The sequence below is a fragment of the Carassius auratus genome, chromosome 44, assembly GCF_003368295.1.
Source record: "Carassius auratus strain Wakin chromosome 44, ASM336829v1, whole genome shotgun sequence".
NCBI classification, from domain to species: domain Eukaryota; kingdom Metazoa; phylum Chordata; class Actinopteri; order Cypriniformes; family Cyprinidae; genus Carassius; species Carassius auratus.
The window spans coordinates 13,889,305-13,915,306 of record NC_039286.1 but is presented as its reverse complement, the minus strand read 5'-3'; the positions used below and the strand labels follow the sequence as shown (position 1 = coordinate 13,915,306).

The 26,002-nt window shown below is 37.4% G+C and overlaps 1 protein-coding gene across 3 annotated transcripts; it reads left to right on the top strand.

Annotated features, from left to right (window-relative positions):
- The first annotated feature begins 136 nt into the window (after nt 1-136).
- On the top strand, nt 137-24,773 carry znf384a (zinc finger protein 384 a). 3 transcript variants are annotated; one of them, XM_026232541.1, is made up of 12 exons: nt 137-314; nt 5,993-6,060; nt 6,395-6,686; nt 8,192-8,314; nt 9,206-9,244; nt 10,309-10,475; nt 11,827-11,903; nt 12,846-13,070; nt 19,110-19,277; nt 19,468-19,546; nt 20,831-20,989; nt 22,377-24,773. In XM_026232541.1, the coding sequence occupies exons 2-12, from the start codon at nt 5,998-6,000 to the stop codon at nt 22,752-22,754; spliced, it is 1,770 nt and encodes a 589-aa protein (XP_026088326.1). In that variant the 5' UTR covers nt 137-314; nt 5,993-5,997; the 3' UTR covers nt 22,755-24,773. The 3 variants fall into 3 exon arrangements, with proteins under 3 accessions (XP_026088326.1, XP_026088327.1, XP_026088328.1); XM_026232542.1 differs by lacking the exon at nt 9,206-9,244; XM_026232543.1 differs by lacking the exon at nt 5,993-6,060 and having other exon boundaries at nt 139-314.
- The last annotated feature ends 1,229 nt before the right edge of the window (nt 24,774-26,002 follow it).

The following is a 26,002-nucleotide window of genomic DNA, read 5'->3' as shown; positions in this document are numbered from 1 at the left end:
GATTCTTATAAAAGTTTAATTAGAAGCACACGAACCCATGATTTAAATTATTATTTTTTTTTATTTTTTTGCGGAAATTATATGACCTCACATGGCGGAAGTGATTTTGGCGGTAGGCTTGGTGTAATTTTGACCTCATTCACAGGAAGTATAGTCGAGCGGAGTCGGGTAGCCCTTCGCGAGGGAAAAAAATAGAAAAAAATTGAGGGAAAAAAAATCGGTGAATCCAAGGGGTTCGGGCGGATTTGGACGAAGTTTCCGAACTGTCCCGGCCCGGAGGAGCCCTGGGGGTTGAAAGGGAATCGCCAGCACCGGTAATTAACACAGAGTTATCAGTCAATTGTGAATTATTTCTCCAAATTTGAGCAACTCACGCGGGCGCTTCTCCCCCTGTCTCGCCAGCCGGAAGTCTGCATGAAGCTGCGTCTCTCTCGCATTGGCGTCGACGTTTTTTTTTTCTCTGTCTTGTTTTTTTTTTTTTTTTATCCTCGAGTTTTTTTTTTCTTCCTTTTTTGTTTTCTCAGCGACACTAACTGAGAGAGGGATGGAGGCATAGGGACATTATTGTTTGCAGGCGGAAGTTTACATGTTGCATAGCTTTTGGTTAGAGCTTCTTTCTTTGCGTGCATAACAAAAGCTGACATTTTAATGGAGGCTCGTTGAGGAAGTCCTGATATCACGAATGGATGGTTTTGTGACTTCCCAGCTAACTTTCCTTATGCTTATGCTTTTAACATTTTCCCACTCGATAGCAACATGCAAAGTGAGCTGTCATTGCAGCAAAACACGCGTGCAACCATTACAAAACGAATAAAAAACGCGACGTTTTTTGTCCCTCTTGGTTTTATTTAGGCGTGCATACGAAATAAAAGACCGTACGTTCTCTGGGATGTGCACAGAACTTGAGTAAGGTCTTCACATTTGCTTTGGTTTTCTTGTGATCATAAGTCGCAGACAGGTTTGGCGCAGGATTGCGAAGCTTTTGTTTTGATGCCTATTTATAGCGAGCGAGAATCTCCATGCAAGTCCTGCATCTGTCTTACAGCTGAACGATCTGCGGTGCTGTTGCATAAGCCAACCAATTGTTATTTGGAAAGAAAATCAAATATATATAAAAAGGGAAATGTTATATTTTTTTTATTTTGCCTTTTTTTTTACAACCTTTTTGTCTTCTTCCAAATGCTACTAGTTTAGCCCTGCTGAAAAGCTTAAATCAGTGTAAACTGGTCTGCTGGTTCCTCAGTCTCGTCAGGATGGTCTGAGTCTACATGAAATAAAGAATCACCCCATATCTTTCCTAAATGCATCAGTGTATCCCATAGGCTACAGTGATTTATTTGTGGAGTCCTGTCACAATATTTACACTGACCGCCCAAAAAAAGTCAATGTTTTCGTGAATAAAGTCGAAATGTTTTCGTGAATAAAGTCGAAATGTTACGAGAATACATTTTCACATATTTGTAATTTTCACAGAGAAAATAGTTTAATGAATTGTTTCACATAAATACAGCGATCTGATCATTAAAGAGATTGTAAAACATAATTTGTGTTTCGCTATAAACTGGTTTTAAGAGCCTAGACATTAAACGAAGGTCTATCAAAAGCACAAATCTTATTCCTATTGGGTGGCTGGCGCACTACAAATAACGGATGCAATGGAAGATATGAAATATTATTTCCAAGCATACTGTCCCCGTGATTATGACACATGGTATGATTTCTGCTTATAATCCCACTTATATTTGTAGTGCAGTGGTTTTCAACCTGTGGGCCACCGTGGTATTGCAGGTATATATATATATAATTAACAAAAATTAAATATTAAACTGTCACTGTTAACTTCTTTTCATTGCCAGTTCATTCTAGGGCTGTGCGATTAATCAAAATCATAAAATCACGATTTGAGTGTGCACGATTTCTAAATCGCTTTATAGCATGATTTTTACCGTGGCCCTGACCTCCCGCAGTAAATTTCAGAATGCAACATGCCTAGCGCTAGAACAGAACAGACTGGGCACGTAACTCAAGGTTCACACACTGTCTGTGATGCGTCTTTTTTCTGAGCCCATGTTAAAGGATCAGAGCGTTCACACGCGGTAAAATAAAAATGTGCGAAAATAATTAATATCTAGCACATGAGCATAGAGGGAGTTGTGAGTGCACAGTACACAGTTTGAGTGAGAGGAGACAGGTTTAACGCGTCTGATTTTATGACAGAGCAAAGGAAATCCGAGTGCAATCCGAGGGATTCGCTCTCACGCATTATTTGAATGAGGTTTCGCGTTACAATAACGCGCTCTCACTGCTGCTTCTGAACTGCTTACACATACTGTATACACACTGCAGACGGAGTAGGTGTGAACCTGTATAATGTATAACTACAATTAATGAGCTCTATGAACAATGCATGGCAAAAAAACATGCACATGGGATTTATTTATTTAGATTTTTGCCATAAGTTTATAAATTTTGTTACATCTTTACTATAGTGAATATTTTGACTAATGTCTGTTCTAGAGACTTTACAACTTTTTGATAACTTTAATTGGTTTTCTTTTGGAAATTTGTTTCAAATTCATCCTGAATGCATTTATTAATTCAAAGCATAGCTGTGAAATCGCAAAATTGATAAAAGAAATCGCAAATTATTTATTTTTTTGTCCATATCACATCCAATAAATACGGTTAAAAATTTAGCTTCTGAGTGCTAAGTTATTAACCCAACAATAGCAGGGTCAGTAAATGTTTTTTTTACAGTGGGCCGTGCAAACATATGTGTTTGGTTGTGTGGGCCACGAGTTGAAAAAGGTTGTGAACCACTGTTGTAGTGTATTAGAAAAAGCGTTAAATAAGAGAGCTACAGCACCCCCCAATGGAATGTCGATTAGGTGTGTGAGCTGATGTTATGATAAAGAGTGTTTCCTGTTCACTCTGTTAATAAATATCATATTCTTGACTTTAAGCTGGGACACAATAATATTCAAATCAATACCGATGGCCTTCAACTTCTCCCAGTGCTCTAAATCCAGGACATTTGCATGCTCAATAAAGGCCTTCTCTCAAAATAATCTAACTTTAATTTCTACAATTTAAATTATTGAAATATTTCAACTTTATTCTTGTAATATTTTGCCTTTATTCTCGTAATATTACAACTGTAATCTGGTAATCTTATAATTTTTTATTTTCAACAGCACTAAAACGCCATCGTAAAAATCTTACATCAGTGTAGAGCTGAATTTTCTTCTTTTTAATGCTAAAAAAATTTAATACAAATATCAGCAAATAAATATAAGACAATGACAACAAAATTAAAAAGAAATTAAAGTTGGTGATTATTTAATACAATACACACTGAAGAAACAAAAACTATTTGATGAACTCTTAGATGTCATTAGAGTAAAAACAGTCTTTTTGTTCTTAGACAACTGGATCAGTGAAAGGTATTGCTCAATTTCTTTCATGAAAACAAAAGAGAGAGGTCTGGAGTTTGGTTATTTGCATCTGTGAACGTTGAGTTTTGTAAGCAGCAAAACCAGATTCACTACATAACACTGTTTTTTTTATTAGACGGTTCATACTCTGTAAAACCCAGCACTACGTCCTTCCAAAACAGGGCACATTCATTATAAATTTTACTCCTAATGAAACCTAAAACATCTTGCCAAAATTTATTTGCAAATGGACAGTTCCCAAAGAGATTTTGAATTTCTTCATGTAGTGATTTGCAGGATAGAACGTATTAATTATTTTGTAAGAAATTTCCTTTATTTTGTATGTGGTGCTGAAATTGCCTATAGCTGGATGTGTTTAGGGATTTCCTGGAATGACCTGTTGCATCTGTGAAATGTATTTGGAGTTTCTGTAGGAGTATGAATGAAACATACATTGCATGAGTGCACTCACTAATGCTCACACCACCCTATCTTGAGTAAAACAATAGGGAAAATAAACCTTCTCTCTAAAGAAATTAGTTTTTCTCCAGTGTTTTACCTCCTCAAGTTGTTTCTGTTAATGTAAAAATAGAATTTTTTAAATATTATAATTTAATATTATTATACTAATTGTCTTCGTCATGTTCTAGCCTTGTTATATATTCATCTTTCAATAAAAATCTAAAATTTTATGTTTTTGTAATTATGTAATTTTTGCCCGTGGTATAGAATATCGATATCGTATCGAAGTTATGAATTCCCCCTGGGGAAGTGTAACCACAAATAGAGTGTAAAGCCCCGTTCACACCAAGAACGATAACTACAAAGATAACTACAAAGATAACGATATTAGCCTCCACACCAGCAAACGATATCGTCTGTTTATTGAGCGCACGTGCGTCTGCCGCTTTAAATCCTCGAGCTCGTTATAGCAGGATGGATTCTGATTGGATGTCAATGTTTGTATTGTTCATCAGCTGGAAAAAAAATAGTTCTGAAAATGATTCCAACCGTACCATTTCTTTATGCCTTTATCTTTATAGTTGTAGTGTGGACTCTGCTATTCTTTAATATTGAGAACCATTTTTAGAACTATATCTTTTGTCAACAGGGCCTTAAGGCTGTTGGAAACACTGATGCATGTGTTATATTTTATTGTGGACAATTAGTCATTGCATGTTTTGTGTTTTATTTATTTATTTATATATATATATATATATATATATATATATATATATATATATATATATATATATATATATATATATATATATATATAAAAAACACAAAAATAAAAACATACAATTTTTTTTTTTTTACTTTGTAAGGTTTAATCAAAATGTCAAATCGGCCCTTCATGTGGAAATTATGGACTTTTCTCTGGTGACATTTGCAGGACTTGCACTTCAAAGGTGACACAGAAACGCTTCTGAAATGGCATTTGAGTGTCTTTACACACTGTTTAACGCTGTTGAGAGGAGGCATAAAAGCATTCACACAAGTGTTTACTTTAATACTGAGGGCTCAGGTGGTTCAGGGCTGCCATCAATTAATCTAACTTTTATATGACATTGGATCTTTAAACTGGTTTTTAAGCAGGAGCAGCCTTAACTCATGTTTTGCGCAGCTTGTCAGTGTTCAAAGGCTTAGTCAACAGACTTTACTGACGAGATGTGCATTAAATATCATGCTGATATGAGCTGATAGACGCGCACTAGGCGCAAATCTAGCAAATCACAACAGTGGACCAGCTAACCATCTCAGCCCATTGTGTATTTCTGAAGGAGGGGCTTCATAAAATTAGGAAATTATCAGTGTTCATTGGTGAAGAGACAGAGCGGTGTAGAATAAAGGTAAATTATGTGAAAAAGCATTAACATGTTAGCCTGCACCCCTTACACTATCAAGCCTACAAAAAACAGTCAACCACCCCTTTTTACAAAAATTCAAGTGAAAACAGGAAATAAAAAAAATATATAATGGTATATATCAGTGACACAGAAATAACACTTATTCCAATGTGTGTTACAATACAGAAGAAAAGATTGCTCACTACTTCCATTTCATTGCAACTTTAAGAGAGGTTTTGTTTGGTCATTCTGCTGGACTAGTTGGCAGACAATTTAAACCGGCCGAGCACCATCTTAGCTAAACTGAGAGAACCACAATCCATCTTAGGCTGGTTCAGTCTGTTTTTTCCTGGAGGGAGGTATTGTGCAGGCTGAGCTGGCATGCATTAATTTTAATTTTATTCATGTCAGGTATGTTTTACACATTGGGTCGTGCATGCACCAGGATTCCTAACCCAACACGCCTCTTTGCCAAGCATCCACCAAAAATTGCTTCTAAGTCCTTTGCCTAAAGAGAAATAAAGTCCTTAAAAGTCCTTATTTTTTACATTATGGAAGATGCTTGGATACCAAAATTAATACGGTCTTGACCAAGTGAGTGCATAAACCTACAGGCCACACGAGAAACATAAAGGCGAGGTATCATTTTCCAAGTGTTGCCAAAGGCAGAGTGGGTGTTTTACAAGATATGTTGCTTTTCAATTGCAGAAATAATGGAAGATTCCCATTTCAACTCATCATACTTTTGGTCTCCCGTACCAACAGTACAAGGACAGGTAGACACCTTATTATTGGACTCTCTTGTACAGTAAATCCTTGTGTCTTTAACAGACACGCCATGCTTTTAGAACACAATCTAGTAAACCAAAAAGCAAACAAACATGCATACCAGTCCGGGATGGCTAACACCAGCCTCGCACTGAACCATGTGAAAGTAACACACTGGAAGCTCTGCAAAGCATCCAGAAAAAGTAACCCTTCCCTCGCTGCTCTCTCCTTCTTCCCCTTCATCCTCCATCTGCATTTATCTCTCAATCCATCCTCCTTTTCTGTTTCCTCCTTCCCTTCTTTCCCTTGTTTTTCTCCATTCATTCCCTCTTGCGAGTTTAGATTGAGAACGCCATGTTTCTGAATAAGATGAAAGAGCAGCTGGGGCCAGACAAGGGCACTGCTTTTCCTCACTCATCCGCGGCGCATTACCCCACCGCGGTGCTGACGGTGCCAGGCTCAGTCTCCATGGACACAGGAGCCATCGGGAGGTTGCCGAAGCAGGAGGGTGGAGGAGGAGGAGGCGGGACATCAGGGGCGCAAATAACTGGATTGGGATCACACCTGCACCCACCTCACACATCCCAGAACATCACGGTGTTGCCCGTCCCGTCTACTGGCATCATGACGGCAGGTGGGTGTTCAAGGTTTTGAAAAATCAATTATGTATATATGAAGAGTTCTAATGCAAAAGCCATCTTGGCCAAAAATGAGGGAATACTGTCAACACATAGTACTTTCACTTCAAATGTGCTAAATCTCAGCCTCAACCCATTCATAAAGTACCACTACTTGTATAGAAACCTATGATTAGTAGCCAGAAATAAATGATCTTCAATGGAACATGATCTTAACTTAAAGTGGGGGTGAAATGCTATTTCATGCATACTGAGTTTTTTACACTGTTAAAGAGTTGGATTCCCATGCTAAACATGGACAAAGTTTCAAAAATTAAGTTGTATGTTTGAAGGAGTATTTCTGTTCCAAAAATACTCCTTCCGGTTTGTCACAAGTTTCGGAAAGTTTTTTTTGAGTATGGCTCTGTGTGACGTTAGATGGAGCGGAATTTCCTTATATGGGTCCTGAGGGCACGTCTGCCGGAAGAGCGCGCGCTCCCGTATAGCAGAGCACTGAGAGCACAGACATTCACTGATTAGAGCGAGAGCGTCGCGAAATGTCACAAAAGGAGTGTGTTTTTGGTTGCCAGGGCAAGACAACCCTGCACAGCACAGATTACCAAAAAAAAAAACCTTAAGGGACTAGTGGACGGAGTTTGTTTTTAAAGAGCATCGAAGGAGTTGTGCAAGTGTTTTTGTTTGTTCCCTGCATTTCGAAAATGCTTGTTTTACAAACGAGGCCCAGTTTGACGACGGATTTGCGTATCGTTTATTTCTTAAGGACGATGCCATCCCAACGAAAAAGGGTCACGATCGTGTGTTGGAGCCGCAGGCGGTGAGTAAAACTGCTTAAAATGTCTCTGCCTCCTTGTTAGTGCGTCCGCCTCCCATCGGAGACCCGGGTTCGAGCCCCGCTCGGAGCGAGTCGTTGCTGCTGCTGCTCTCGTTCAGTTTCAGCCTCGGAATCTGATTCTGGATCATAAATAAACGGCTGAATCTGACTGTTAGCCATGGTTTGTTTTGGATGATGTTTTTTTTTTCCCTCACGGTAATGTCACAGCTTCCAAACGCTCTCAACGGAAAAGCCTACTGGCGCTCGTGATTCTTTAGCTCCGCCCACTCGTCACGCCTCCAGTGGCTCGTGTTTTTCCGAAAAAAATCGGCACAGACTATTTCTTCTCTTATGAATATAATAAAACTAAAGACTTTTTGGAGATATGTAGGATGCAGTACTACTCTATAGGTACTCAAGATTAACAGGATATTGAGTGAAAATGAGCATTTCACCCCCCCCCCCCACACACTTTAATATCCTAATGATTTTTGGCATAAAAGAAAAATCTATAATTTTGACAAAAATATTTTTGGCTATTGCTACAAATATAGCACATTGACTTAAGACGTTGTTTTTGTTCCAGGATATTCATTTATTTACACACACATATAGCTGATGAAATCAAATGTTAATGTAATGAGGTTATCAGAATGGGTCAGACTGATGTGTTTGTCCTCTGGCTCTCAGCGGGGTTAGTGATCACGACTCCTCAGGGGGCGCTGGTCTCTCCTTCGGCCTCCTCTCAGTCTTTTGTTTCTGGACCGCCCACAACAACCATGATTGTGTCCGCTTTGCACCCGTCAAACACAGGTAAAGATTTTTACTCTGTCTACACACAGGTACAAGACCATTCAAGAGTTTGTAAGATAAGGTTTTTAAAAGAAGCCTCTTCTGCTTAACAAATCTGCAGTTATTTGATCAAAAATATAGTTAAAAAAAAAACTATGTTACATGTTGTTTTATATTTTAAAATGTAAATTTAGTCCTGTGATCAAAGCTGAATTTTCTGCGTCATTACTCCAGTTTTAAGAAATCTGTTGATGCTGATTTGCTGCTCAAGAAATATTTATTGTTATCAATGTTGAAAACAGTTAAATATTTTTATGGAAACCAATTTCTTTGATGAATAGAAAGTTTAAAAACCGCATTTTTTTGACATTGAAATCTTTTTGTAAATGTCTTTACTGTGCTTTCTGATCAATTTAATGTGTCCTTGCTGAATAAATGTGTAACATCCACTTCAGCCAAAAAAACATGCTTTGTTACAAATTCACAGTTTTCTTACACACACACACTTATTTAATCGATGTTCCTGCTATTATGCAAAGTTCATAGCTCACCATTTTTCACAGTATATAGGAACAGTTATGTTAGCATTTCATAGTCACAAATGATTCATGTTGTTCTCAATAATTCTATTTAAAACATGTGCTTGATTGAGCATTTCCTTCTTATTTAATAACAGATAATATGCCACACATTGCACGCTACTGATTCTTCTCCTAATTGTTTTCATGTCACTTTAACTGCACCAGACACACACACGTATGTTTGCTTACTCAGTCAGTGTGACAGCCAGATAAGCTGTAGGAAGTGAAAGTGAGAGTGACTGGGAGGTAGTGAGAAGGGATGGATGATGGATGAATAGAGAGAGGGACAGCGAGCTCTATATGTTGAGTATGTTCTGCTCTTTTCTGTCAGAGGCTGTCCGGCCCCCTTCCCTCTATCTCCACAGCCACTGTAAGTATAATAGCACATGTACATCTCTAACAGAAACCTGCAGTCAATCACACTCACATCACTAAAGTGAAATAACATTTTATTAACTGCAAGATTAGAAATTTGGTGGCTGTTGACCCGGCATGCCATCCACCAATTTTTGCTTTGATTAGATTTTGGATATTTTTTAATTTAACATTATTTCATATAATAGACTCATTTGACTTTACGCTCTGGTCAGACATATAAGATTATTGGTTTTGGAGACCACAATGGTTTGCCAAGATAGACTTTTAAAGATGCTGTATGTATGTATTTATGTATTTATTGACTGTACAGAAGTATTTAAATACCTTAATATGTTATATAATGTGTTTAATATGCATATATTTAAGAAGCATGTCAAGATCACATACCATTTTCTTTGAAAAACAATGCTGGAGCCAGTTATTCAACACTGAAATGTGTGTTCCTTGTTGGTATGTGATTCAGCCCACTTCCAACTTAACTAATAGTATTTCCACACCCCGGGTTGCCAGTTGAAGAAAAACAGCGTATAGCAGCCATGAAAGCTAGCAAACGGTCTGAATCAGAAATCACAGATTCTACCCAACCTAAAAAACCTCGACATCCTTCTAAAAATCTCTATGATCAGAAGCGTGTTAAAACATGGGTAAATCGACTAATCATTTAACAATGTGAGGCTCGTCACCATTTATTGTCATTTGCGCTCATTCCTGTTGTGTGCCCTCAATCTGGCAACCCACGTGAGTCTGTGGAAGAAAGGGAGGGAGAACCGAATTCGGACTGCAATGTCCATTTCAACCACTAGCTGTCAATATATACAGCACCTTTAAAACTGGGACATTACAACTTTACAAATGCATGATTAGGTCTTAGTGCACATTTATGTTCATTTTATTGAAATTGACACAAAATGTTTACTAAATAATTGAGTTAATATCAGTGTGAAGGATTTAATGTCAGACCTTTACATTTCAGACATTTTTTTGAAAATAACAATAATGACCTTCACTGTCTCAAGTTTATAAAACTTTTTTTTTTTGCCCGACTGACACGAACAGACAAGAAAGAAGATGGCAGTGTTCCACCTGCTGTAGTCATGCCGCTTCCCTCAAAGCGGGGCAGAAAGAAAAAGTCCATGATGCCGAGGGCAGGTCCGGTTTCTGCCCACGCACTTGCCACAGGAAGTGATGCGCTGATTCTTGCACACCTGGCCGCGGGGGGACAGGTGAGACATCATAATTTTACCTTTATACACATAAGTCATTGTTTATATAACACCACCACCCTGATGCACCACCCTGCATCAGATTTGCTAAATGGAGTCCATTACTTGTTTCTTAATAATTTGGGGGAGATGATTCCAAAAACTTTTGTGCAAGCACGTCACATTTTCTCTCAAAATATGATGCATTTCGTAGCATTTTAGCCATTTGCAACCAATTGTAAGGTGAAGAAGTCTTGTATTATCACTTAAATACCTTTTAAATACCAGTTAAATTTTACAATTCTCTATTCCAATTTCAATACCACAGCAATAACTACTAGCCTAACAAATAAAAAGTTTTGAACATTAACTATTAAAGATAAGCGAACATTCAGTAAATAAGAACAGATTAACAGATCACAAGCAATAGCACTAATTAATTAATAAACAGAACAAAGATAAAAAATTAAATTTTTTATTTTTTGACAGACAGCAGTTGGTTAATTGGGCACGTTAAATTTAGAGTCAATGCATGGATCAAACATAATGATATACATGTGATTTCTTTCTCAACTCTTTACTTAAAGACATAATTCAACTCAATGTAGGTGTCTTATGTGTCGTCTTGCGCTTGAATGCTTTAAAATTGCTTGATTGTTTACATTGGCAAGGCTTTAAAACATGTGCAAATGATAAATCGTTGGGACGATGCAGCAGTGACTCAATCGCCCGAGTGACAAATCTGTTAACTGTCCCGAACGTCTTTCACGCTGGCGCCGGGTCATTGGACAATCCTTATTGTCATGCCCTGATATTACAGATTTGGTGAAAGAAAACAAAAAAAAGCTTATTTATTCATAAACTTGTGTTTATGTAAAGGTCATTGATATTTAATGGAGTATTTGTGGATATCTTTCCATTCCTTTGCATATTGTATATGAAATGAGACATTTTGAATACTTCTGTTTCTCATTAAATTACAGAACTTTTGAAATGTGCCAACATTTGAAGGGCATTGGAGTTAATACATATATTTGAAAATATTACTTTTTATTTTGTGAAAAAAAAATTATATGATTGAATGTTTAAATTTTTGAACTCAGCACCGTCATATAAGGTAATATAAGGACTTTATTGGTAATCAGCAGCAGCATTTTTTCAAGATATTTTCCAAACTAGCCTTTGAGTCAATTTAGAAAAGGGGTGAAATTCTTAAAGAACTTTAATTAATGAGAAGTAGACAGAAATGAAAAACGTTTTTCTTTATTATTTATAAAAAATATACTCAAAACATGCTTCTCTACGTTTTACTTAAGTTGTTCACTGATGCATAAGTAAAAATTTACCAGTTTTTTTTGTTTTGCTCTTACAGCATAACACAAGTGACCCGTACGACCTTTCCAATGATGAGGATGATCATCAAGGCAAAGATGGGAACAAGTCCTACAGGTGCCAATTATTGCTTTAGTAAACAGAATTATTTAAATAAATAGCCTTTTTTTTCTTTCTTCATATTTGCAATTTCTTAAGTTCAATTAAATTCAGTTTAATCTATTTTTGAATCAATAAAAGTTTTGTTTTTTATGTTAAGTGGTTTTAATTTAACTCTTGATCATGAGACTTTAGTGTGTATTAAGCACTGAAACGAACACACTGACTCTATTTGAATGTGTATTAGTGCTTTTATTAACGTTAAAATCTAATTGCATGACATTTCTGCTAGGGCTGCACAATTAATCAAATTTCTTAATCGCAATTACAGATGCCACAATTACGTAATCATTCAAAGCAGCAATTAATAGTTCAAAGTCCACTTATGTTATTCTGCCTGCTTAAGATGCATTTTTTTTCTTTTTACATTATCTTAAGGGTTTTTTAATTTTAATTTTAATTTTGGTATAACATTATAATACCATTCATAATTTTACCTTTTTAGAGACCTAATTTAAAGAAGAAACCAATATGATGTATAGTTTACATTTGAGGCTTAATGCTATAGAAAAGCACTAAACTTTTCTCTGTTAGTCAGCTTGTTTTTTATTTTCATATAAAAGTACGGCATGCTGTTGCATCAAACAATGGCATAAACATCATTCAATGTCAATTGTGATAATCATGATTAATAATCGCAATTACATTTTCTCGGAAATAATCAACAGTCATGATTTTTGTCATAATAGTGCAGCCCTAATTTCTGCAACCTAACAAAAAGATCACTTTATTTTGCATCAGCTTGTAAGGTAGCATCTATAAATACGATAAATTCATGCAAATGGAATTCATGAGCTACATTCTGATACATTTTCCAGTATAAGTTCTCAAAAGTGTTTTTAAGACGACCCTTTTGGGTGTATTTAAATTGCAAATGCACATGCTGATTTTTCTCTGTAGGTGTCGGATGTGTGCGGTGACGTTCTTCAGCAAATCAGACATGCAGATTCATGCCAAGTCACACACGGAGGCGAAGCCACACAAGTGTCCTCACTGCTCCAAATCCTTTGCCAACTCCAGCTATCTGGCGCAACACATCCGCATCCACAGTGGCGCCAAACCCTACACCTGCTCCTACTGCCAGAAAACCTTCAGGCAGCTCAGCCATCTACAACAGCATACACGGTACATATATATGTGTGTGTGTGTGTGTGTGTGTGCGACTTACCTCAAGGATGCACTACTAAACCTACTATCTACTACCTACCTACTTCAATGGTTTGAGTCTTACCTATCAGATAGGTCCTTCAAAGTATCTTGGAGAGGTGAGGTGTCCAAGTCTCAACATCTAACTACTGGGGTGCCTCAGGGCTCAGTTCTTGGACCACTTCTCTTCACTGTCTACATGGCATCATTAGGTTCTGTCATTCAAAAACATGGCTTTTCATACCACTGTTATGCTGATGACACTCAACTCTACCTCTCATTCCACCCTGATGATCCGACGGTAGCTATTCGCATCTCAGCTTGTCTAACTGACATTTCTTCCTGGATGATGGACCATCACCTTCAACTCAACCTTGCCAAGACAGAACTGCTTGTGATTCCAGCAAGCCCATCGTTCCATCACAATTTCACCATCAAGTTAGGCACATCAACCATAACTCCTTCAAAAACAGCTAGAAGCCTTGGAGTTATGATTGATGATCAGCTGACTTTCATGATCAGACCACATTTCTAAAACTGTCCGATCCTGCAGATTTGCTTTATTCAACATCAAGAAGATCAAGCCCTTTCTTTCGGAACATGCTGCACAACTCCTTGTGCAAGCTCTTGTTCTGTCCAGGCTGGACTATTGCAATGCCCTCTTGGCAGGTCTTCCAGCCAATTCTATCAAACCTTTACAATTAATTCAGAACACGGCAGCAAGATTAATTTTTAATGAGCCAAAAAGAATACACGTCACACCTCTGTTTGTCAATTTGCACTGGCTTCCAATAGCTGCTCGCATAAAATTCAAGACATTGGTGTTTGCTTACAAAACTACCACTGGCTCTGCACCCATTTACCTAAATTTGTTACTTCAGACTTATGTGCCCTCTAGAAGCTTGCATTCTGCAAGTGAACGTCGCTTGATTGTGCCATCCCAAAGAAGCACAAAGTCACTTTTACGGACTTTTAAATTAAATGTTCCCTTCTGGTGGAATGAACTCCCCAACTCAATCCGAGCAGCTGAGTCCTTAGCCATCTTCAAGAATCAGCTTAAAACACATCTCTTCCATCTTTATTTGACCCTCTAACTTTAACACTCACTATTATAATTCTATTCTTTAAAAAAATCTAACTACCTTTTTAATCTTTTTGTATTCTATTTTCTTTTCATTTATTATGCAATTGTATATGTGTGTGTGTGTGTATGTGTAAAGACCTCTAACACTAGCTTGCTCTATTCTTTTATTGTTTTATTCTATCTGTTTTCTTTTTATTTATTATTTTAGTTAAAATCCCCCCAAAATAGCATTTATGTTCAGAAGAAGAAGGAAACTCATTCAGGTTTAAAACCGCTTCCTTTAAGGTTAATAAAACAACCAAACACAAAGAGAAAAATCCCTCACTGCTCCTGACTGAAGAAATTGAAGAATTTCAAAAATTTCAATTTCTTGAATGATCCTGCTAAATACACATTGTACCTGAAAATAAAGTACTGTTTGTTTTATTTGTATATTATGTTCAGTTATAATTTGCATTTTTTCATTCTTTTAAGAACTAAGATTTTTATATTCTTTATTTTTGTTAGCTTGAAAGGCTTTGACTTTACAATAGGGAAATTAGTTTGGTTGTAATGATCCGACAACTTGCAAAATATTAAAACCAACATGACAAAGAATTATGATTAAATTATATTCATACAAAAATAAAAGAAAATTGTGATAAATTTTTTTCCATATCACCCAGCCCTTTGCTAATCTCATCACTGCTCTTTTTGCCTTATTTCACTCCACAATATCTAACTTTCTTTTGTTTCATTTAATTCTTTTGGTGCCCTTTAGGTTTGTCAATGTCCTTTCGGCATTTCTGTTGCCATTATAATTTTGCAAAGCATTTTATATAAAGTTTTAAATCTGCTTTCTCTTGTGGATTGCATAAGATATTATTTCCAAATACTCAATCAATCTTCATTTTATTCAAAAAAATCTTAAAATCAATCTTTTACTCTATATATGTGCTAAGTGTGGGCAGCGTTGTTGATTTTGAATAGATACTATAGTTTCTTTTAAAATATTGTTACTTTTCTACATTAAATCTTTAGATAAAATAAGTTTTATTGTATTTATTTATTATTTTACTAGCTTAAATATATATATATATATATATATATATATATATATATATATATATATATATATATATTTAAAAACTCAAGCTCACTGAAGACAAGTAAACAGTCACTGATAAAAAGAATAAGAAAATAATTACAGGCAACAAACAAAAAATTATGGTAGAACAAATAAATAAGAAATGCTACATGCATCAAATGTATAAAACACTGCATATTCTTTTTTGTGTAAATTAAATATATATTTCTTATTGAAGTTACAAAAGTGATTTAGTCGAGCAGTGAGAGATCTTCTCGTTTTTGTTGTTTGATTAACATAAATGGCAGACAGCAGGAATATTAGACTGCTGTCACTGCTACACACGTTTTCTTTCTCAGCTGTTTGCTTTCACTTAAGACCTGAATAACTGTGTTCATGGGGATACTTACAAAGACAGCATGTGCATAAAGCAAAATAAGTTTCAATGGCTTAAACTCACTTGTTTTTATACTGCAGTAATTAAAAACGTGCAAACGATACGTTTTCATGACCACATAGCAAAGCAGCATCACATGAGCATGTAACCAAGTTGTTATTTTTCAACTACAGTTTATGAACTACTGTGATGATAATAATTAGCAAAGACTATAATTTTGACACTTTAATGAAATCCTAGCAGGCTGGAAGGCTTTAAAGCTTGTAGTTTTTTCTCCATTTGCTTCTGAATTATCTGTGCTTCTTCTCTGTATTATCTGGCGTTTCATGTCCTCTTCCTCTGGTTTCCATCTCATTTTTATGCTGTTGGACAAGAATGAGTCTTTAATTGAATTATGTCTCACTCTGTTTATCTTCTTCATGTCTGGTTTAAAGGCTCTGGTATAGTTTGATATAACCTGATAGTTAGGGAGGCGAAAGGAAGCCGATGAGAGAGAGAGGATAAGATGAAGTGCCTTTTATTTTTGTGTGCTGCGTTTCATAACTCAGTGTGACAAAGCTGACCTAATTGTCACTGCTGGGCAACACTGGCACACACACGCACACACCTACACTTAAGCAGAAATACTTACCTTTGTAATAACTCACGCTCATTTCCCTCCTGGTGTTCCGCCGTCGGCAGCGCGGGTGCACACGCACTCCCGATGGCACATATGTGTTGGACATTATTTCATCTTCCCCTCCACATCCGTCAATATTCATAACCCCGGACATTTCACACACTCACACTGCACGTTGTTTGATGTCGTCTTGTCTAATCGGTGTTTGTGATGTTGAATTGGGCATGCGATGGTCGGTGTTCCGGTGTGAGACGCTGCCAAACAGAGCGATAGAGCGGCGATCACTTATGACGTCACTGACGGCGCCGCGCTGCCGCAGCGCACCGGAAACCAGCCAAACCATTGTTTTATATTAGTAGGGGGTACCTTGTTTTTTCATACACCTGACAGACCCAGCACCCTCAAGACAGCGGCCTTACCGTGTTCCTGAAAGGTTGGTGGAACCTCTAAAGGAAGAGATCAAGATGATGAAGGAACTAGGAGTAATAGAGCCCTCGGTGAGTGAATGGAGTAGTCCCATGGTCATCGTACCAAAGAAGGATGGGACACTGCGTGTCTGCATCGACTTTCGCAGGCTGAATGCGCAATCAAAGTTTGATGCCTACCCAATGCCACGAGTGGATGATTTGTTGGAGAAAATTGGACAGGCTCAGTTTATCACCACCTTGGATCTGTGCAAGGGCTACTGGCAGGTGCCCCTCGATCCAGCCTCCAGACCATATACAGCGTTCCGGACCCCACTGGGGTTATACCAGTTTACTGTCCTTCCGTTTGGCCTGCATGGGGCACCTGCCACATTCCAGAGGTTAATGGATCGAGTCCTCCAGGGCTGCGAGGAATGGTCTGCTGCTTATTTGGACGATGTGGTGATCCACAGTAACTCCTGGCCTGAGCATCTTCAGCATGTGCGACAAACCTTGGAGAAGATACAAGCAGCTGGGTTGACACTGAATGTAAATAAATGTGAGTGGGCGCGTCAAGAAGCTGGATACCTTGGATACCACCTAGGCAATGGCCAGCTGCGACCACAGGTGGACAAGGTGGAGGCAATTCGGCGGAGCCCAAGACCCAGAACAAAGAAGGAGGTGAGGTCTTTCCTAGGGTTAGTGGGCTGGTACAGAAGATTTGTGCCAAACTTTGCCTCAATTGCAGTACCCTTGACGGACTTACTGAGTAAGTCAGTGAGCAATCCAGTTCCTTGGTCTGAGGATTGTGAGACAGCATTTAACACTCTGAAAGAAAAGATGTGTTCCAGCCCAGTCCTACAGAGTCCAAATTTCTCAAAACGGTTCCTTGTACAAGTGGATGCTTCAGCTACAGGAATTGGTGCAGTGTTGGCACAAGGAAGTTCAGGAGAAGAAAAGCCAGTTGTTTACCTTAGTCGCAAGCTGTTGCCCAGGGAAACCCGATACTCTACGATAGAGAAGGAATGTCTTGCCATCAAGTGGGCCCTTGACAGCTTACAGTACTACCTCCTTGGACGAGAATTCGATCTGGAAACTGACCACAGAGCATTGACCTGGATCCAGTCAATGAAAGACCATAATGCCAGAGTTACAAGATGGTACCTGTCCTTGCAACCGTACAACTTCAAGATACGACATCGACCTGGCAAACAAAATGTGGTCGCCGACTACCTGTCCCGGTTCCCAGTCAGTGCGTCGCTTGGAGAGGGGGAAGGTAATGTGACAAAGCTGACCTAATTGTCACTGCTGGGCAACACTGGCACACACACGCACACACCTACACTTAAGCAGAAATACTTACCTTTGTAATAACTCACGCTCATTTCCCTCCTGGTGTTCCGCCGTCGGCAGCGCGGGTGCACACGCACTCCCGATGGCACATATGTGTTGGACATTATTTCATCTTCCCCTCCACATCCGTCAATATTCATAACCCCGGACATTTCACACACTCACACTGCACGTTGTTTGATGTCGTCTTGTCTAATCGGTGTTTGTGATGTTGAATTGGGCATGCGATGGTCGGTGTTCCGGTGTGAGACGCTGCCAAACAGAGCGATAGAGCGGCGATCACTTATGACGTCACTGACGGCGCCGCGCTGCCGCAGCGCACCGGAAACCAGCCAAACCATTGTTTTATATTAGTAGGGGGTACCTTGTTTTTTGCGTGTATATAAATTAAATAGTTGAATGTAGTATTTTTGTGTTTAATGTTTTATTTGTTGGTTTATGTGTTTTGAGTTTGTGTTTAGTATTAATTAATTGTGTAAAAGTAGAAATGCCTGAAGTAGTGGGGTTTTTACCATCTGTTATTACCTGTTTGAAAAGTCCCATTTGAAGGGGGTGGAGTCTGTCCTATATAAGGGCAGGCCAGAATAAAACTTATCACTTGTTTACCAAGTCGGAGCGAGAGAGCAACTGTGGTGCCTCAAGCGATCTTTTTGTAACGCCTGTATATTGTGGATACTTACCTGTATATTGACTTTTTTCATTTGGATTATTCCCTCTTTATTTTTCTGTTTATTGTTTCTTTGGTACTTTGTTCACCTATATATATTTTTCACCGTTGGACTGTGTATATTTTTTGGCACTGTAAATAAATTGCACTTGCACATAAGTGCTATTGCGGGCTGAGCCATCATTTAACATCTTTTACGGACATTCACAACGTCCCCAAGCGAGTGGTGGTTCTCGTTTTATCACACTCAGACACCACAAAGAGCACCGTCACATTGCTAAAAGCATGAAACATATAACATGTTTTCTGATACAATCATGATGTGATCTAAGTAGGACTTGTTTAATGATTAAATTTTTTTTATTCAATATTTGATTTAATGTTTTTTTTCTCTCTCTTTTCATCCCCTTCCCTTCATCCCTTGTTAGAAACCACACCGAGGGCAAGCCACACAAGTGTCCTCACTGCTCCAAATCCTTCGCCAACTCCAGCTACCTGTCCCAGCACATGCGCATCCACAACGGCGCCAAACCCTACACCTGCTCCTACTGCCAGAAAACCTTCAGACAGCTCAGCCACTTACAGCAGCATAACAGGTAACAGATGGACGGACAGAATCAGTAATGAAGCATATACAACAGAAGTCTTATTCTTCTCCTTGCTCCCTTTTCCCTCTTTGCTTCATCGTCTTTGCAAACATATTTTAGACCTTGCAGAATGTATTCTCTTGTGATTTTGAAATGTAGATCAAGTATTCTAATGAAAAGCTTCTGTTTTGTTTTGAAGGATTCATACTGGCGATCGGCCATACAAGTGTTCCCATCCCGGCTGTGAGAAAGCTTTTACCCAACTATCCAACCTCCAGGTAACCATCTTCAGCTGATTTCACACATTTCAGCTTTCTATAGAAGTGATTGAAACTCTGGTGTTCAGGAAAATCTTTGAGCTTTTGTAAAATACTGTAACAAAATGAATTTTCATGACCTTTGGTTTCATTGCAGACTGAACACTGTACTAAAACACACAATTACTATTCAAGATGGCTGTATGCAAATGCATTTCCAGTCCACTTCAGTCTAGAAATTAATGACTCTTTGGTCGATTTTAATAAAACAAAAAACGTATTAATATATTAAACTTGATTTACTGAACTGTACATTAAATATCATGTGGCTTGTGAGACTTGAATTAGTGTAGGAACTAGATGTTCATATGAAATTGTCTAAATATAGTGATTAGTATTTTACTTCTTCCAACTATTATATTTAGTATTTTTGTTTCATATGTACACTATTCAAAAGTTCAAAGAGTCTGTAAGATTTGTTAATGTTTTGAATAGAAGTCTCTAATGCTCACCAAGGCTGCATTTATTTGATTAGAAACATTCAGAACAGTAATATTGTGGAATATTATTTAAATTTAAATCCGTGTTCTATTTTAATGTCTGTTATGAATATATTATATATTTATTGTTTGTCATTTATCTATGTGATGCAATTCTTAATTTTCAGTATCATTACTCCAGTCTTCAGTGTCACAGGATCCTTCAGAAATCATTCTTATATGCTGATTTTATGTTGTGGTGTTTAATATTTTTGTGGAAACTGATGTATTTTTAAAGCTTATTAGATGAATAGAAAGTTCAAAAGAACAGCATATATTTAAATCTTTTGTAACATTTTAAATGTATTTTATGTCACTTTTGGTCAATCTAATGTGCCCTTGTTGAATAAAAGCATTCATTTCTTTAAAATATATATATATTTTTTTTTTTTTTAAAAGAAGGCGAAAAGAAAAATACCACAAACCTTTGAACGGTTGTGTCCAAATATTAGACTGCATTTATGCCATTAAAAAAGTCTGTAAACAAATTTTGCAAAAAAAGTAAAATCTGAAATTATTTTATAATTTGGGCACAAATTATAGAATTTCATTACATTTGCATTACAGTCCTTAAGATTCCAATTCAAAACTGACACTTTATTTTACTGTAATTGCATAAATCATAGTCAAATACATTTTTGTACATGTTATTTATTTATTCGGACCAGTATACATATTTTAGTCTCCATAAATCTGCTTGTATATTTCATGTTAACATTAAAATCAGGGCCACCCTCATGACATTTATTTGTTTGTTTTTTCTCAGTCTCATCGAAGACAGCACAACAAGGATAAGCCATACAAATGTCACAATTGTAACCGTGGCTACACAGATGCAACCAGCTTGGAGGTTCACTTGTCGACACATACGGTTAAACACGCCAAACTCTTCTCCTGTGGCCTCTGCAACCGCTCCTACACATCTGTAAGATCCCACCCACGATACCTCAATCCTGGATCCTCTTTCTTGTCATTGTTCTTATTAACCTAAAATTACAGGGATGTAGCCATTCTCTCAACTCACGATTTGATTTAATTCATGATTTTGATTTCACAATTCCATTCGCAATTCTTTTTTTTGTTTTTACAAAATGAGATTTAAGACAAATGATAAATTAAATGTGTCCTTTTATTATTTCTTGGACATTTGCTTGGACATTGTGAAATTTAAATATAACACCAATAATAATATACTGATATAGCACTTGCATATTATTGCTCTTTTGTCGGTTTTGATTGCTTCTGTTGTCCTCATTTGTAAGTCGCTTGGGATAAAAGTGTCTGCTAAATAACAACATTTTAATAAAAACAACAAATTAACTTAGAAATTTTAAAACGATCCCCAAATCAAATAAATAACACAAATAAAATAAATCTCTTCATATAAATAAAATAAGCTTTGTCTGTGCTCTTTCCAATCACTGCATTTTAACAAAGATGTTGCATAGATGCAACATGAACAGGTTTTAATCTAAATTATAATGTATAGTTTTGAAATTTAAAGCAAAAAATTTATTATTTGACTTCAGTTTTGTGAAACTATACATAAATATCTGCATGAAACAGAAACAGCTGAAGAGCTGAAGGAGATGCAGATTCACTCTCTGCCAGCAGGTGGCGCTTTAAGCGTTTCCTTGGTTTCCGCTGTAAACAAAGCAGTGCTGCAATTATTAACTTTAATATGCGTTATACAGTGGCAAGATGCAAAGGAAAAATACCATCTGAACTTTTTTTTTTTTTTTTTTTTGTATTATGCTAGTAAAGAATGTGATAATGATTACAAGTGCCAAATACAAACACTTGGACAAACAAACATAGAAACTGATAGCTAAAATTTAAAAATTATTCTGATAACTCTTGTATGTGTATTTTTGTAAGTGTTAGTTATGTTATGTGTTTGTGTGTGCGTCATTGTATTTAGGTGTATGGGAGGAAGCATACAAATCATTGAGTATCTAACAGATTTATAACAAATATATCAAGTCTAACAAAAAAATTTGGTATAATAACTAAATTAATTAGGGGTTAATCTAAACTTTTCTAAAGACAGTAAGTTCACCTCATTACATACATTCATATAAACTCCTACCCCTAATTGAATATCGATTTGTTAAGCTTCTCAACCGATTTGAAGCGTCACTTATTTGAATTGATTTTCAACCAGCTCGCGTTTAATCATGACATCCAATCAATTTTATCAGAATTGTTGCAGGCAATTTTGTTTAAAAAATTTGAGAGAAATCGGCATTGAAATACGATTCATCAGGCAGATCTACTTTTGACACGTTTTTCTGTTTGTGTTACTGTTCTAGGAGACGTACCTGATGAAACACATGAGAAAACACAACCCAGATGCTCTGACGGTAGCAGCTGCAGTGGCTGCCCAGCAATCCCAGCAGGGCCACAATCCGGCTCAGCCCTCGGGCGCAGGAAGTGGCAGGGGTCGCGGGCGAGGAAGGGGGGCCGGAGCTGCCGTGGCGCAAGCACAGAACCGGCCCAACCCCGCACCACCAACCAGTTACTCTGTTACAGAGGGAATACCCTGCCCTTTCGACCTGCATCAGTACAAGACCGTGTCGGCTGGAGAGATCCAGTACAAACCAGTCACTGTGGCCGACCTGACGGCCCACAAAGACCTCTGCCTCACCGTCTCCACCTCTGCCATCCAGGTGGAGCACATGAACTCGTAGAGGAACTTGAGGAGAACGAGAGCGAGGAGGAGGGATGAGGAGAAATGGACCATGAATAGGGAAGGAAATAAAACACTGCCTTGGGACAGATGAAGATTTCCAAACTGGCAGGAGGAAAGGGCAGGTTTGCAAATTAAGGAGAAAAGGAGAGATGAAGGAGAGGAGCGCATGAACTCTTATGAGTTGTCTTTCTTTAGACTTACTCTGCAGTGTCACAAAAAAGGCCTTAAACTTTCATAGTGGCCATTTTCAGTTAGAAGCTATTGAAATATACAATTCCCAGCCCCAGTGCTGTTCCTTTTTCAACTTTAGAGTGCCCCAGTCGGGTTATGGAGGTAAAAATCCCATTTGTGTTCTTCATATGAGAATTGATTTTTGATAAATGCTTTTTGTTTAAGACAGCGCAACTGTGAGCTACAAGGTTGTTAAAGGGATAGTTCACCCAAAAATGAAACTATTGTCATCATTTATTCTCCCTCAAGTTGTTCCAAAACCTTTTTGTTGAACACCAAAGTAGATATTTTAAAAAATGTCACCAGACATTTGCTAGTAGCCATTGATTTACATTGTATTAGTAATTGATTTGCATGATAATTTTTAATGATTCAATTTCAGAATTACAAAGAAAATAACGAAGCACCATCAGTGGAGAAAGGATTTTCTAATTTATTTTACATTAGTGATTTTTTTTTTTTTTCTGTACATGGCACATTTTTACATCACTTCTAAGAGGAACGAAAACAAAGGTTAATTATGTTGCAGGGATTGTGTGAGATTGACTGAAAAGGACACTAGCTTAATGGGTGATAAAGATAAAGGTTACGAATGCCAGCTAACGGAGACTAGCACATGCTTTTAAATCCAGCAAGCTGAATTATTTTCTAATTGATAATGTTACAAACGCTAGTAAACAAGAAAATATGCAAAAACTCCACCAAATGAATTCTACAGAAATGCAAGTACAGCAGGTTTATAGTAATAATTCACCCAAATCAAGTTAAATTACTGATCTGTATGACTTATGAAGTTTAAATGCCTTTTATGACACTGCTTTGCAGGCCTGCTGATTGACATTTCTAGCAAATGTGCAAGAGGTTTGTCACTATCAGCCGAGACCGAGAGGTGGCTAAGACTGCACTAAAGGGGGAGAAGGATAAACAGAAGCTAATGGTTTATGGGAGATGGCACTTAAATGAACTTTTTTATTCATCGTTTCAGTTTTCGTCATGACTTTTTAGCCATTTATCACATGTATTTTTCTATTGTCCTTGTGTTTGTATGTGTTTGAGTGTACGAAGGGTTGGTTGAAAGAGCATGTAAGAGAACATTTAAAGATGAGAATGTGTGAAAACATTTATAAAGTTGTCTTTTTTTGAAGAGTTTAGTTGTTTTATATTTTCTCCCCACAAAGAGTCTTTTTTTCCGGAGGGAAAAAGCATAGACAACGATTTGGTTACCAGGTACTATTTAGTAGAGTTTTTTTAAAACCTTTAATAATACCAGTTATTATATTAACTTTGTTTTTTATGCATTTATTATTATCATCATTATCCATTGGGAGTTACTCTGTGTGCGCGCGCACGTGTGTGTGTGTGTGTGTGTCCGTGTGTGTGTGTGTGTGTGTATATAGAGAGCGATAACATGTTCATTCAAAAAGGGAAGGACTATCTTTCTGGTCCAGCTGAAATGTGATTTTTTTTAAATGTATTAAAGGCAACATTAGAGATCAGAGTATGGGATGTTAACATATTGCTAAACCATCCCATCCCTGACCTACATGATGAAATCTGTCTCCAGTAAGCAGCCAAGTGATTGGCTGATCCTCCACATATAAACTTGATGTATCCATATATGTCTTTGGAAAATAACACGGTTCTCAATATTATTATTAATGTTACTTCTGTCACTTCTGATATTAACTGCTCTTTAAGATGACTTTGCTGTATAGATCAACATTCATTCATTTTGACGTAACTGTTTCTCCTAATATGAACAATAAAAAATTATAAACATTTTAAACATGGTTTGACTTTTATTTGGGAATATTTTAGGAGATTCTGAGGTAGAAATATATTTTTGAATGCATTTCTTTTTATAGTACATTTAATTTTTCCTTTGAGAAATTCCTGATTGGAAGTCCTGGTTTTGTGTAATTGCTCAGTTTTTTTTAGCTAAAACTTTAACATTGTTAATTTTCACACAGCCTCTTTAAACCAGTTTTAAGTTTGAACTTGTGTGGGTATTTGGAAAGCTAAAAATTAAATTTTTTGCCTTTTTAAATAACTTTTTTATTCAAATGTATTGCAAATTCAGGGATTTAGGCCACGAAAAAATAGTGTTGACTAGATCTGGGCTATCTGAAAATTTGAGTTTTTACCACTTTTATATATTTATATATAAATTAACGAGCGCGAATCTTTCGTGATTCTGATCCCGATCCGAACTCCCGAAATGATTCATGATTTGCGATCCCCAAACTGACTCAATGATTCGCGAACCCGTTCCGAACTGACTCAAATGATTCGTGATCCCGCTCCGAACACTCAAACTGACTCAAATGATTCGCGATCCCGCTCCGAACTCCCGAACTGATTCAACTGATTTGCGATCCCCAAACTGATTCAAATGATTCGCGAACCTGCTTTGAACTCCCGAACTGACTCAAATGATTCGCGAACCCGGTACGAACTCGCGAACTGATTCAAATGATTGGCGATCCCACTCCGAACTCCCGAACTGACTCAAATGATTCGCGAACCCGCTCCGAACTCTCGAATTGATTCAAATGATTTGCGAAGCCACTCCGAACTCCCGAACTGATTCTAATGATTTGCGATCCCCAAACTGACTCAAATGACTCGCGAACCCACTCCGAACCATAGACAGTAAAAGAAATGGACACAGCGACCCCATTGGAACTCAACTGAGACAAATGAAGCCCAGTTTTAGCGTTTTTTAGCACTTCCGTTTCTGACGCGCAGACTCAAACGAAGCTTGACGACGTCAGCAACCTGTCTGGCAGATGTAAATCTTCTAGTAGCTGAAAACTGCCATCGTTAATCTTGCAGAGACGGCGAGCTTGAGCGGGGAGTTCTTTGTCGTGAGTGAGTAGGAGTAAGTATTCTGATTAATTATTTTGTATAGTATTTTAAAATGTAACGACAGTACGCCATATTAAGTTAATTGCCTGCGAGCTTCTCCTCCTGTCTGTACGGTAATGCGACAGAGAGCCGAGTGGTTATGACGCA

Bases quoted from the DNA above. Each gene is read 5' to 3' on its own strand.
- znf384a (XM_026232541.1), top strand. From the start codon at position 5,998: ATGGAAGATTCCCATTTCAACTCATCATACTTTTGGTCTCCCGTACCA. The intron at 10,476-11,826 runs GTGAGACATCAT...TTGCTCTTACAG, and splicing joins ACCTGGCCGCGGGGGGACAG to CATAACACAAGTGACCCGTA. The intron at 19,547-20,830 runs GTAACCATCTTC...GTTTTTTCTCAG, and splicing joins CCCAACTATCCAACCTCCAG to TCTCATCGAAGACAGCACAA.